This window comes from Podarcis filfolensis (assembly GCF_964270895.1).
Source record: "Podarcis filfolensis genome assembly, chromosome: 6".
Taxonomy (NCBI): Eukaryota; Metazoa; Chordata; class Lepidosauria; order Squamata; family Lacertidae; genus Podarcis; species Podarcis filfolensis.
The window spans coordinates 83,282,583-83,296,540 of record NC_139609.1 but is presented as its reverse complement, the minus strand read 5'-3'; the positions used below and the strand labels follow the sequence as shown (position 1 = coordinate 83,296,540).

General features: G+C 41.9%; 1 protein-coding gene and 1 long non-coding RNA gene across 3 annotated transcripts in view; both read right to left on the bottom strand.

Moving 5' to 3' along the window:
• The window catches only part of LOC310764847, a 517,681-nt gene that overhangs the window by 386,457 nt on the left and 117,266 nt on the right, over positions 1-13,958 (bottom strand). The gene's annotated exons all lie outside the window — the stretch shown is intronic.
• The window catches only part of DOK5 (docking protein 5), a 55,387-nt gene continuing 47,018 nt past the window's right edge, over positions 5,590-13,958 (bottom strand). For both annotated transcript variants that reach the window (XM_083619101.1, XM_083619102.1), the window contains exons 6-8: positions 13,264-13,399; positions 8,305-8,425; positions 5,590-6,155 (exon numbers count right to left, since the gene is read on the bottom strand). In XM_083619101.1, coding sequence (XP_083475227.1) covers positions 6,097-6,155; positions 8,305-8,425; positions 13,264-13,399 — 316 coding nt within the window. In that variant the 3' untranslated portion in view covers positions 5,590-6,096. The remainder of the gene's footprint in view (positions 6,156-8,304; positions 8,426-13,263; positions 13,400-13,958) is intronic.

The following is a 13,958-nucleotide window of genomic DNA, read 5'->3' as shown; positions in this document are numbered from 1 at the left end:
CTTTCTAAGCTCTTAAGTCTCATTGATTTCAGTGGGATTTTGGTGCACAGGAAGCCATGTGCTTGATCATGCACACTCTTGCTTTTATATCTAGATATATATGTCCACAGCACTTATGAAAACGAAATGTTGAATGTTAATGGATGGTTAACTTGAATAAACAGTTAAGCCATGCAAAGATTTATTACAATCACATACATATATATTCCATTGCAAACCGCTTAGCGGTCTTCTGTTGAGCAACTGGTATTTCCATTTTAAAATAAAACAAATAAAACAAAAATTTAAAACGTTAAATCAATGTTTCCCAAATCTTATGGGGAGGGGGTTATTATTATTTTTCTTTAGTACTATGTTATTTTATTTTTTGTGTTTTTATATTGTAAACCACCCTGTGATCCTCAGACGAAGGGCAGTATAGAAATCTAATTGATTGATTGATTAAATTTAATATTTCAGAATCTTTTGGTATTCCAGTGAACGAGGCATGTCAAAATTCAGTCACACGTGCACCATCTCATCATTACATGCAAGCCCTAAAGTATAAAGGAACCTATTAGAATTCATCTCCAAGCAGCCTTTTGGAAACCTTTTACCCAAAGCCAGAGGCGATCTGATCTCGCAATCCCTCTCCTTCTGCTTAGCTAATGACCTCTCTAGCTAATTCAGCTCACAATGGTGGAGCAACAACCCATCTGACAAATTGATTCTGATCATCAGTATCCACAGGTACACATTTGTCTAACAGTTTGCGACAGCTTTTGACACGAAATGTCATAAATGATATTCCAAATCATAAGAGGAATGCAAAACATTCGAAAGTAGCATGACCTCTCTGGGTCCCACTCCCTCTCTGCCACAACTCCAGAGGAATGTAGGCAGATATCAGATGCAGCTGACTAACGGGCTTATTGTTTCAAGGCCAGGTTTATGGAATTTCCCATCTTCCTTGTAACTGGACTATTCCACTGTATATATAGTTGCACTGTATCAATTACTAGTGGAAGACAGGAGTGCCTGGCGTTCATGGGGTCAAGAAGAGTCGGACACGACTAAACAACTAAACAACAACAATCAATTACTGGGTGGATATAGTCTTGATGGAGGCTTCTACAGAACTGCCACCTCCATGATAAACAGAAACACAAATGGATGCTGTCGTTAGCCCAAGGGAAAGTGCAAGCAGGACAAAATTTCCAAGATAGCAACCAATTCAGTCCCAAATTGCCATTTAAACCACTTATTTATGTGAGAAGCCCAGCCCAGAAATAAATAACGTTTTAATCTGTGTTCCTTATAAATTAAGCTGTGCGGGATTAAGCAGAGCTGTGCAGAAGGTCTTAAACAACAGTGTTGTATTGATTTCCTCGCTAAACAACACAATGCCATCTAACTATCCTTTATTTCACATGGATCCTTTGGCCAGAGCCAAGCAGATGAGCTGCACCTTTCTTTGTCTGCACCTACTTTGTCTCCGTATTTACTAGGACATCTCACTTTTCTACAGCCTTTCGATTCGGAAGGACTCCCAAGGATGATAAACCTGATAAAATTGCAAATCCAAAGACTATTCTTACCCACTGCCCAGTCATCAGACTAGCAGAATTATAGCGCATCAGGTGGCTTATGGGAATTTGTTCCCACAATTTTTTTGTGCTGCCATTTCAGAGCTACATTTAATGAAGGATTAGTTAGAATCCTTAGCTGTGCTTTCGGGTTTTCAGGAATCTCTTCTGCATAGCTGGGTACCATTTCATTCATTTCCATGCTAACTACAGAAAAATGCATTGGTGCTCTCTTTGGTCTCCCATTTCATTTATGATTGCTTTGTGATGCTCTGAACTGTTTAACTTTGCACAACTCAACAGCTGTGGACAACCTCTTCTCCTGTTGCATGCAGCCTCTCCATGTCCTCCTCTGCAAATGCTGTTAAGTGACATTTATCTTTACATCGCTTTCTTTGTTGCATGAGCTTCCTGGCTGTTGAGTTACTGTTGCTTACCAGGTGGGACAAGAAAGCTGGCATGGTGCAAACACACTGGCAGAAGCACTGGATTGGCTCTGCCAGGCCATTTGTACTGTGCTGACCTCTCTGCCACCTCGCCTTCCTAGTAAGCAATGGCAATCTACCTGCTGGGGAGTACCACCCTACCCAGCAAGTCACTTCTGGCACATTTCCTTGTGGTTGCACCCTTTGGGTCTGACAATATGCCACTTTGAGTGATCGCCTGGCCTTTGCTGGAATGCCAGGTGTTGCAGTGAGAAGTGAGTGGCAAGTAGCCTCCATTCTCATATGGAAAATCAGGTACAGACTTGGGCATCCTTCCTGGTCAGAATGCTTTGCCCTCAAGTCATATGTAGGCAAATAGCGTGGCGATACAATGCGTAGCAATGAGGGCATGCAAATGACTCTGAACACTTCTAAAAATTACATACTAAAATATTGCATCCAAGAACCGACCTGTGTGCCTGACTCAGCTGTCAGGGGAAAGGGCTATGCATAGTACAACCAGTCTCATCAACTGTGGGAAACTGTGTACGTGCAGCTACTCATGCAGAGTCAATTAAGGTTTGGCAGACAGCCAGAAGGAAATCTGAAGGAGTAAATCTACCTGGTGATAACAGAGGCATGGAAACAGCTCCCTGATTGGTCAAGCTCTCTCAAAAGAGTGATAATTAATGGTCTACTAACTGGAATGTGTTAGTTCAGTAGTTCAGTGTTCAGAGGTTCAGAGTTCTGTGTGTCAGTGTAGGAGTTGTGAGTCATGTATGAGAGAGCTAGCTAAAGATCCGTGGTCTGTTCCTGTAAATAGTCCACTGTATATAATAAACACCTAACTACAAGTTCCTGGTTTCTGCTTCGTCTATCCTGTCTGCAGCCAAGTCGCCAATTGCTTAGCAAAGCTAAGGCCCAGACTCCCTGACCAGCTTCCGTGATTCAGTGTGTACTCTGCTAGGTCTGGCTAAGGTCCTGCAACTAGTCAGAAAGTTGCGAAACACCAAATAGGTTTTGCCAATAAATAGTGTGGCGATACAATGCATAGCAATGAGGTCATGCAAATGACTCTGAACACTTCAAAAAATGACATACTAAAATATTGCATCCAGGAACCGACCTGTGTGCCTGACTCGGCTGTCGGGGGAAAGTGCTATGCATAGTGCAACCAGTCTGAACAACAGACTGGGGCAAGCATCTAGGAGCTGGTTTAAACACAATGCCAGAAGTGCTGAGACAAGTTGCCAACAGTGAATACCTAAAATTAGTTGTCACTCCCTGCCATGACTGAAAGGGGTCCAAGTTATAAATATACATTGTTAACTGAGAGGATACCTTGAAAACATGACGGCAAGCAATGAATTGCCATTGCTGAACTCTAGAATTTTAGTTTGTTGCATTGCTTCCACTCTTCATTTCTCCTACTCCCTGTGTAGTTTCTCCCAAAATCTCAAAGCTGCACTGTTTTCTGTCCCATACATCCTAAATTCATTTGAGAGGCTCAGCAAGACATTTCTGTCAATCTCCATTTCTCTGACCAGGCAGTTCTCTGCACCACTCAGCCAGTCTCAGTCCAAAAGTATTGCTGTGGTCAAGAGGTTCCACCCATCTGTCTACAGGCCAAAAAACACACAATATGATAGTAAATATGTGTACTAAAGGAGTTACTGGCTCTTAGTCTCAGTTGTGCAGTTCCCTCCTCCCTCCTGTTGTCATGTTGGCAATCCAGTCACATTAGCAGCTCGACTTTTCTGATAGATCCAGGAGCCTATACATCTGTTCTGAGCATGCTCAGAGCTGTTTCCTGGAAGGCTAAACCTATACAGTAGCAAAGCTAAGGCCCAGACTCCCTGACCAGCTTTGTTATTTGATATAATAATAATAATAATAATAATAATAATAATAATAATAATGCTTTATTACTTCTTTCAATATTTGTGTGAACCAACTCCACTGGACACACTCCTGTTTGTAAAATAAATGGGTTGGTTTTGTTTTGTTTCTTCTATTTATAAAGGTAAAGGTAAAGGTACCCCTGCCCTTCTATTTATAAAGGTAAAGGTAAAGGTACCCCTGCCCGTACGGGCCAGTCGTGTCCGACTCTAGGGTTGTGCACCCATCTCACTTAAGAGGCCAGGGGCCAGCGCTGTCCGGAGACACTTCCGGGTCACGTGGCCAGCGTGACAAAGCTGCTCTGGCGAGCCAGCACCAGCGCAGCGCACGGAAACGCCGTTACCTTCCCGCTATAAAGCGGTACCTATTTATCTACTTGCACTTAGGGGTGCTTTCGAACTGCTAGGTGGGCAGGAGCTGGGACCGCAGACAGGAGCTCACCCCGCCGCGGGGATTCGAACCGCTGACCATGCAATCGGCAAGCCCTAGGCGCTGAGGATTTACCCACAGCGCCACCCGCGTCTTCTATTTATACCATATTTTAAATGAATGGGGATGACTTAGATTATTACAGTGGTAACTCAGGTTAAGTACTTAATTCGTTCTGGAGGTCTGTTCTTAACCTGAAACTGTTCTTAACCTGAAGCACCACTTTAGCTAATGGGGCCTCCTGCTGCTGCCACGCCACCGGAGCACGATTTCTGTTCTCATCCTGAAGCAAATTTCTTAAGCCGATGTACTATTTTTGGGTTAGTGGAGTCTGTAACCTGAAGTGTCTGTAACTGTATTTGTAAAGGAGTTAACCACATATCCTGTAGCAGTTCACCCTCATTTAAATCTGGCCCCAAGGCCAAGGATCTTGGTATGCTAACATAGAGATACTGCCCTACATAGGTTAGAACCCTACATGAGTCAAACCATGACTATCGGGACAAGCTCAATGGTGGAACAGCTGCTTTGAATGCAGAAGGTCTCTGGTTCAATCCCTGGGATCTCCAGGCAAAAATGTGACTGTCCTTGACTGGAATTCTGGAGCACCTCTGCAACTCACTGTAGACAATACTGAACTATATGTACAAATGATTCTGAATAAGGCACTTTTCTATGTTTTGTAAATTCATGTTCTGTTGCATTCAACAGTTGCCTCAGTCTGGGCTAACAGGATATTCTGCATCCATATTTCTCTTCACTAGTCCCCCCCCCCCCTTAATATCTTCCACTTCACTTTCACCACCTTCATATTAAGGCTTGAGCATACTATTTCACTTCATGTTTTGCTTCTCGCTTTATTGTTTAGCTGCATGTGTACAAGCTACTATTATATAAGTTCAGCTTTATTAAAAATGCCTATTGCAATATTGTTTATTTTTCTCAGCTCCATAACTTGAACGTTTACAAGAAATGAAATCCCTCGATTTGAGTTCGGCAAAGGATGTACGTATGTGCTTACCTCTTGAGATGCCATTGGGATGCAGTGCACTTCCCAATAAGATGTTGAGAACGTCAAGTCAGACTCTTATTACTTCTTGGCTGCACTTTAGATATGGTGCTTCTGTTGATGTTCAGAACCTGTGTCTCTCAGAAAACTCGCATGCAATATTTCAAGCGATGTGGCAAAGAGCGTTTTACCTCTAAACTTCTAAATGGCATTTTAAAACACAGGAGTATGAAATGAAACATAAAAAGACAAGAGAAATGTCTGCTGATAACTTAGATTAGTCTTAATCAGACTTTAATAGACAGGGACAACAGATTCCAGTTCCAAAAAACTGGTCACCATTCTGAAAATTGCTATGCTCAGTGATGAATCAGGACACTGAAGTTAAAGAAAAATATACAAATATTTCGTGTAGTTTATACATGTAAACTACATTATCTAAGATACCATCGAAATGAATCTTGACCAACTGATAGCATAGGACAAATCATCAACAGATATCAATTATATTCCAAAGATAATAATAATCACACACCAAAGGAGAGCTTCTTTTCTTCTGGATGTAACTATGAAATATAGCAACTTTCCAATATTATCTCTAAGATGTATATCTTTTGGTTGAAGGTTAAAAAATAACATCGCAGTCTTAATCCAGTCTTTGTTTCTTCTGTCAGCATCATTATTGTTGGCCAATTGTCAATGAAAGCCTCTTTGCTGGAGCAGTCTATCTCAAGGAGCACACATTTCAAATGTCCTCGGCTTTCTTTTATCAATGCTCTGACCGATAGGTGGGGAAAGTCTCTGTCCGATGGATCTTCAGTGGACTATCTTCTCCAAATCAGATCAGGGGGTGGAGGGGGAAAAATCATATCAGTTCAACTATCATACATGTAATGTCTAATACATGGGTGGGGAATATGTGGCATTCCAGTTGCTGTTGGACTCCAACTCCCATCAGCCCCAGACAGCAAGGCCAGTGATCAGGGATGATGGGAGCTGGAGGCCCACAGATAGCAGGACAGTTATATTTATATATATATATATATATATATATATATATATATATATATATATATATAATACATATATATATATATATATATACACACACACATATATATATATATATATATATATATATATATATATATATATATATAATAAAACACCTTTAAAAGCAGTAAAAATAACCAACAGAAGGTAAACCCCAGCCTAACTTTTTCTCAGTCAATTGGGACTCAGGAAGAGCCCTGTGGTGTAGTGGTTAAGAGCGGTAGTCTCGTAATCTGGGGAACCGGGTTCGCGTCTCCGCTCCTCCACATGCAGCTGCTGGGTGAGCTTGGGCCAGTCACACTTCTCTGAAGTCTCTCAGCCCCACTCACAGAGTGTTTGTTGTCAGGGAGGAAGGGAATGGAGAATGTTAGCCGCTTTGAGACTCCTTAGAGTAGTGATAAAGCGGGATATTAAATCCAAACTCTTTCTCTTCTTTTTCCCTGTCCTTTTTGCACAATGGATTTTTGATGCTTTTCAGCATCAATTAATCCTAGTGTGTCCTTATTCCTGTTGACCAGGCCAGCTTCTCCTTCCTGCACCTGCTGCCATCTTACATAATTCCATTTCACACCTTGCCTTCCACTTCAGATAAGGCTTGGCTTTGCCCAGTTTTTAACCCTAGAAATCTACCTAGCCCTGTTCATGCTTAGCTGAATGTGGCTCAAATAACTTCTGGTCTGAATACTCTCAAACTAGGTTTGGGATTCCTATTAGATTAAGTCCAATTTCCATTGATCTGTTAATTTTCTCCCACATTTTCGTATGTTCTTTTGCTGTTCCAAATACGTTGCCAAGAACAGCCCCCACAGCTGATCCTCACACAGATCAAAACTTTATTATGTTGCCCACTGCACATTCCAGATAAAAGACCCTTCTTCAAACATAAAAGGAGGAGGAGAAATCCCTGTAGTTTAATTATCACATATTGGGAATATTTTGATTCATTTTATGTGCTTAAACACTGGGATCAACCTTCAGGTATACACGGCTGAGCAAAGATGGGCATTTTCAAGACTCCTTCCACCCTAGATTCTCAGGATTTTAATTTAGAAACATGAAGCAGCCACAGGAACTTCAGCTGAAGGTATGAGCACCCACCTTTCCAGATCCAGGCAATGAAATGTTATATTGAACATTAGTGAATGTACTTATCCTGGCCACTAGATGTCCCTCAGAGATCATAAGAAAACATATTTAACATGCTGTCCAGCGATTAGATGCATATATATGCCCCCCTCCACACACACACATCTGCCATGTTTAGCAGGGGAGGATAATTAAAAACTTTATTATAAAATTTCCTGTGATCATATGTGAGGAGATATGAGGTATAGTTCGCAGCACTTTTGCAAAATGTCCGGAATAACTATAGAAGAGGAGGGAAGTGGCTGTTCTTCTAACAACGATCCTGGCAAATATTTGGCCAATAGCCCAGAAAATATTGATGTGAAGGCTAGACGATATGAGGTAAATATCATCCAAGGACTGATGGCATCCATCTGTCTTTTCAGTGGGGAAATGTCTTCTGATAAACTGATCACTGTTGGCTCACATATGGCCATGACACTACACTAGCAAACCTTGGGCTCATCTGCTCCCTCTTTTTCTTCATTTTTTTCCTTTTGCCCTTTCCACTTGTCTCCTGAACCTCCTGGTTGACAGCAAACCAGAGTTTGTTACTACAACCAAATTGGCAAACTGTAGTTTGTGCTTGTCCTTCAACCCCAAGCTGGAAACCCTGGTTTGGAGAGTGAGCACAAACCATAGTTTGACATGGGAAGACAGGAAGAGAATCAGAGCATGTGAGGGAAGGAGGAAGCATGCAAGCCCATTCCTGGCATACCAAACCACCGTTTGGCGATACACGTGATATAGTACTTATTAATGTAAGAAGGCCTCAACCATTATTCCATCAGCTTCCTACCTTGTAAGCCAAAGAGCTGCCCAGTGCTGTGTTGCCGTGTGATGTGCTGCCAATAGGCACTGCGGGGCAAGGGGACCATGGTGCTGAGGGAAACAGCCCGGTCACTCATTTTCATCTGTAGCTGAAAGAAAAGGCAATGGACCTTGAGATAAACACCATGGCGATATAGTTCAATCATGAAAATGTTGCGTTAAAACCTAGTTCAAGCTTGTAGAAACTTTAGCCTGGAGATGTGTTACTGCAAAAGGAGCATTTTGCAAAATATGACTTGCCACTATTTTGTGACACTTCCGTTATTCCCAAGTAAAGGCACTGCTCAAATATGGATTTCAAGACTCATTTTTTTTTATCTCTCTTATGCACCAACATGGCTACCATTGTTTTTTATGTCACTTAGTCACATAAAAAGCTTGGATAGCTCAGCTGATAGACCATGAGACTCCTTATCTAAGGGTCATGGGTTCAAGCTCCATGTTGGGCAAAATATTCCTGCATTGCAGGGGGTAGGACTAAATGAGTCCCTGGTGTCCTCCAACTCTACAATTCTTCTTCTATGATAGAGATAGAGAAAGTAACAAATATGTCTGAATACAGTCATACCTTGGAAGTCGAGCGGAATCCATTCCAGAAGTCCATTCGGCTTCCAAAACGTCTGGAAACCAAAGCTGATTGGCTGCAGGAAGTTCCTGCAGCCAATCGGAAGCCGTGGAAGCCCTGTCGGATGTTTGGCTTCCAAAAATAGTTCACAAACCGGAACACTCACTTCTGGGTTTGCAACGTTCGGAAGCCAAAAGGTTCAAGAACTAAGCTGTCCGAAAACCAATGTATGACTGTATTGTGATTTTGATGATTAAGACTGTAACTCCTATTCTGCCTTGTAGAAGGGGGAAATGGGCCTTGGATGAATATGATCACAAGGGAAATAGCAGGCTAGATTTCTTTCATTCAGAAAGGAGACCAACAGAAGCTGGTGTTGCATGGTGAGAAATACTAGGCAGAATAGAGAGAAACAACAGAAGGAGCTGAAGATCAACACACAGTGAAGGAAGAATCTGACACAAAAAAGGCAGTCTGTAACCCCCTAAAAAAAGAAAAGCATTGCATTTATTAGAGCTGTGCCCCTGAGGAGCATAAAATGCAATGCATTGTCCAATAAATGCAGGCATTTATATATGGGGAGGGGGGTGCTGGTATCTCCTTTTTTTGCCTTCTTGACCTTTCTTAAGGGTCAAGTCTAGACTAAAATTTCAGAATAGTTTAGGAACCCTGTTAACAAATGTTAGCAAAGCTAACATTTTTAGAGCTTTGGGGCAGGAAAGAGAGAGAGACTGAAGTTTGTTTAGTTATGTGTATCCCATTTCTCTTCCATAATGGAACCCAAGTGTTCCAAGATGGCCTCCCATCCAATGAATGAAAAATATATTGAAGTTACTTAGGGGTTCTGTATTGACACCGTATTTAACGTATGGCATATCACAAGGAGTAGGGTGGTGGGCTTCAGCCAAAGGGAAACAAAAGAAGGCAGCCAATGGCAATTATAAAATACCTGCCCTAAGTGCTTAATGCAGGCTTCCTCAATCTCACCCCTCCAGATGTTTTGGGCCTACAACTCCCATGATCCCTAGCTAGCAGGACCAGTCATCAGGGATGATGGGAATTGTACAATGGTACCTCGGGTTAAGTACTTAATTCGTTCTGAAACTGTTCTTAACCTGAAGCACCACTTTAGCTAATGGGGCCTCCTGCTGCTGCTGCGCCGCAGGAGCATGATTTCTGTTCTCATCCTGAAGCAAAGTTCTTAACCCGAGGTACTATTTCTGGGTTAGCGGAGTCTGTAACCTGAAGTGTATGTAACCTGAAGCATATGTAACCCAAGGTACCACTGTAGTCTCAAAACATCTGGAGGGCCGAGGTTGAGGAAGCCTGGCTTAATGTGTTCCATACCATGCATTTAATGTGCATTCAATGTGCATTTAAACCACATATCTCCCACCCAAAGAATCTGGGGATCTGTAGTTTCCCCATCACAACCCTGCAATTCTCAGCACCCTTAACAAACTACAGTTCCCAGGATTCTTTGTGGGAGGGGCAACTGGTTTAAATGTGCACTGAATGTGCTTTAAATGTATAGTGTAGATCTGCCTTTAGATAAAAGGGTATCTGGAGAAAAGCATCTTCTTTACAAGTACAGTGGTACCTCGGGTTACATACGCTTCAGGTTACAGACTCTGCTAACCCAGAAATAGTGCTTCAGGTTAAGAACTTTGCTTCAGGATGAGAACAGAAATTGTGCTCTGGCGGCGCAGCAGCAGCAGGAGGCCCCATTAAGCTAAAGTGGTGCTTCAGGTTAAGAACAGTTTCAGGTTAAGAAAGGACCTCCAGAACGAATTAAGTACTTAACCCGAGGTACCACTGTACAGTTCATGTTCCCATCAAAAGGATGGGATCCACGCGACACTTTGTCATTTTTAGTAATTTAGTACCACTGGGAGGGGAACGGAAGCTATAACAAAGGACAGTTTTGAATCTTTACATTTCCCTTTTGCGATTTAACTCTTGGTCAGTTATGATATTCGGCTATATTGATTTAAGTCTCATATTTAACTTCTAATTTCTTCAAAGTTCAGACAAAGACTAAAAGTGCGGAGGGGATGAATTAATATGAAATCAACTAGTTATCTTTAAACACCCACACTAATCTAACGAACACTGAACATACAATAGATGCTTCCGCCCACAGCATGTTAAATAAATATGGTCCCTCAAGTAATGCTTCAACAGAACTTGTAATGTTATCCTACATTCCAGTGTCATGGAAACAACTCGGAATCTATTTTTGGAATTGCAGAACTCTGTCAAACATTGCACCAAAAAAAACCACACACACACACACAACCCACCCCATTTCTCAAAGCAGAACCCTCATGATTTTGATTTCACTGTTAACTCCTATTCAGTGAAAATGGGAGTGATCATTTTTTAATCGCAGAGAACATAAAACTTGCCAGAAGAGAACAGCTAGAGAAAAACAATTAGAAGGTGGGGGGGGGGGGAGCTCAAAAGAAAAGATTTTCATATATGCAACATAATTTGTATACTGCTTATTTTATATAAACCTCCAAGCGGTTTATATAAAATATGCATTAAAATAATCAATGAAGTCAGAAATTAAAAATACGTAGGTCTAAACCATTTCAAAATATAAATAGAATTGGCAGTTGCAAATATACATTATATATTAAAAAATACATATTAAAATGCATGCTGACTTGATGTATCTGGGTAGGTTTGCCGAAGCAAAAATGCTTTTAACAGGAACCTGTTTAATGTCAAGGGGCAGAGAATTCCTAGGTGAGACTCTCCTTCCTTGGATGTTTTCAAGCATGGCCTGGAAGGCCATCTCTCATAGATGCTTGAGCCAAGATTCCTGCATTGCAGGGGGCTGGACTAGATAGATCACGGGGTCCCTTCCAACTCCATAATTCTATAAAAGGTGCTCCCAGTTGTTTTATTTTTTTTTATTTATACAAATATTTATATACCACTGTCATTTTTTAAAAAATCAAAGTGGTTTACAGCAATAAAACATAAAACCATGCAATAAAAAAAATATGAAAAATGTTAAAAGTGGACATCAGTTAACCATTATGGAAGGAAATATTCTTAACTGCCTGCACAGACCTGGTAGAATAGAAAGGTTTTCAGCAGGCGTTTAAAAGTTAGCACAGATGGCACCTGCTGAATCTCCATGAACAGATTATTCCACAGGACTGGACTGATGGCACTAAAGTCTCAGTGTCTTGTTTTCAAATGCTTTGCAGGGGGTCAGACTAGATGGCCCTGGGGTGTCCCTTCCAACATGAGTCTTGCTGACATGGGAAGGACCAAAGATGCTCCTGCAGGTGATCTCAGTGATCAAGCTGGGATAAAAGGGTTCAGACTATCCCTTGGAAATAAGTTGTTTAGGGCTTTGTGAATCAAAATTGGGTAGCAGCTTTCTCTAGAAATATCATTTTAATATTAACATTTGTGAGTGACAGGCGCCATCTTAGAAAAGGCTTTCCTTTTCCTCTGTCATGCATGAGGGAATGCTTGATCTATTGTGACATTTGCCTGATGCTTGCGAGCATCAACTTTCTTCGTAAGCATAGGCTTGTTCCTAGGCAAATTATGCCAGTTTAAGCAATACTGCTCAAATAAAACCCATACGATTCTTCATAAGATTTATTTAAGATGGTCAGAGCCCTGAAGCTGATAGGTAATAGAAATAAGAACATAAACGCTGCCGGGTCATACCAAAGTACTATTTAGTCTAGCATCTGATACTAAATATGGATGTTGTTGTTGTTACTTATACCCCGTCCATCCGACTGGGTTGCTCCAGCCACTCTAGGCAGCTAAAGTATTGAAAGGGGTCAGAGATTCATATAGATCACATGGAACATTGGCTATACATGTGAAGATACAAAAGATGTCATTCTCATATACCCTTTTAAATTTGCATTTCAAGAATGCATCAGGGGCTTAGATGTAGAGTTATAGAAATAAGTATGAGGAGCAGGTATTTTACTTTTCATGCAAAGGCTGAAGGCCACCACCCTTCTCCATTTTGATATGCCATACATTACTCGTGCCAGTTGTAGCAACTTAGACAACATGCACACTTCTTAGAATGAAACAAAATCCATAAACCAATCTGCAAACCTGGTGCAGAGCCATTTCTTATCAGGCTAGTTAATTGAAAAGCAGCCATAGTTACAGACTTGTCCGATAACCCCATGCATGAAGAAATGAAGAAATTGAATGAGTTAACAAGGAGGAGAGGAAGACAACCCCACACTCAAATCTGTTTGCAATCTGAAAATCACAATCTGAACTCATGCTTAGGAAGGTGGCCTATGGATTTTATGTCATTACCGCTGACTGCTAGAGGATGACAGGCAGGGCCAGTAAGCATACCATTGAGTTTTTCACACTCTGTAATAAGTGGTCGTGTTGTTCTGCTATGGTCAGAGCTGCCGAGTGAACCTTCTGATAGATTGCCTCCCCATCTCTCGTCTGAAAGATGAATAGCCCTTCCCCTGTGTCACACATCCTGCCAGAAAGAGAACAGAGTAGGGTCACATGTGAGCGGACTGACTTATTAGCATGCATCTGTAGTAGTGCCTGCACAGGAATGTAACAGCATGAGGAGATAACAGCAGCTGATTGACATGGAGGGCCAGGCATTACTGTTTGGCAGAAGGAGGAGGTTGCCTTAGGTGGCAGATGCGGGGCATGGCAGCAAGCCAACAGCACTATGGGTGCCATGTGGCCTGCCCTGAATCCAGAAGAGCCTTGCTGGGTGGAGTGGGGCTGCTACATTAGTTTTATTGGCAGGTGGATCGCTGTTACTTACTGGGAAGCAGAGTGTTAGAGGCAAGATGGTGGTGCAAACACACTGGCAGGGGTGCCAGACTGACTGTGCCAGTGCGTTTGCCTCACGCCAACATCCCCACCACCTTCCTCTCTCCCTCCCAGTAAGAAACAACAACCGAGAAGCTAGTTCAACCCCACCCAATAAGACACTTCTTCTTGCACTCCTAGGCTAGCCTGCTACCCTCAAGCGTGGTGCAGGATACTGCTCTGTCATGAGGGCTGAAGGAAGAGTCAAG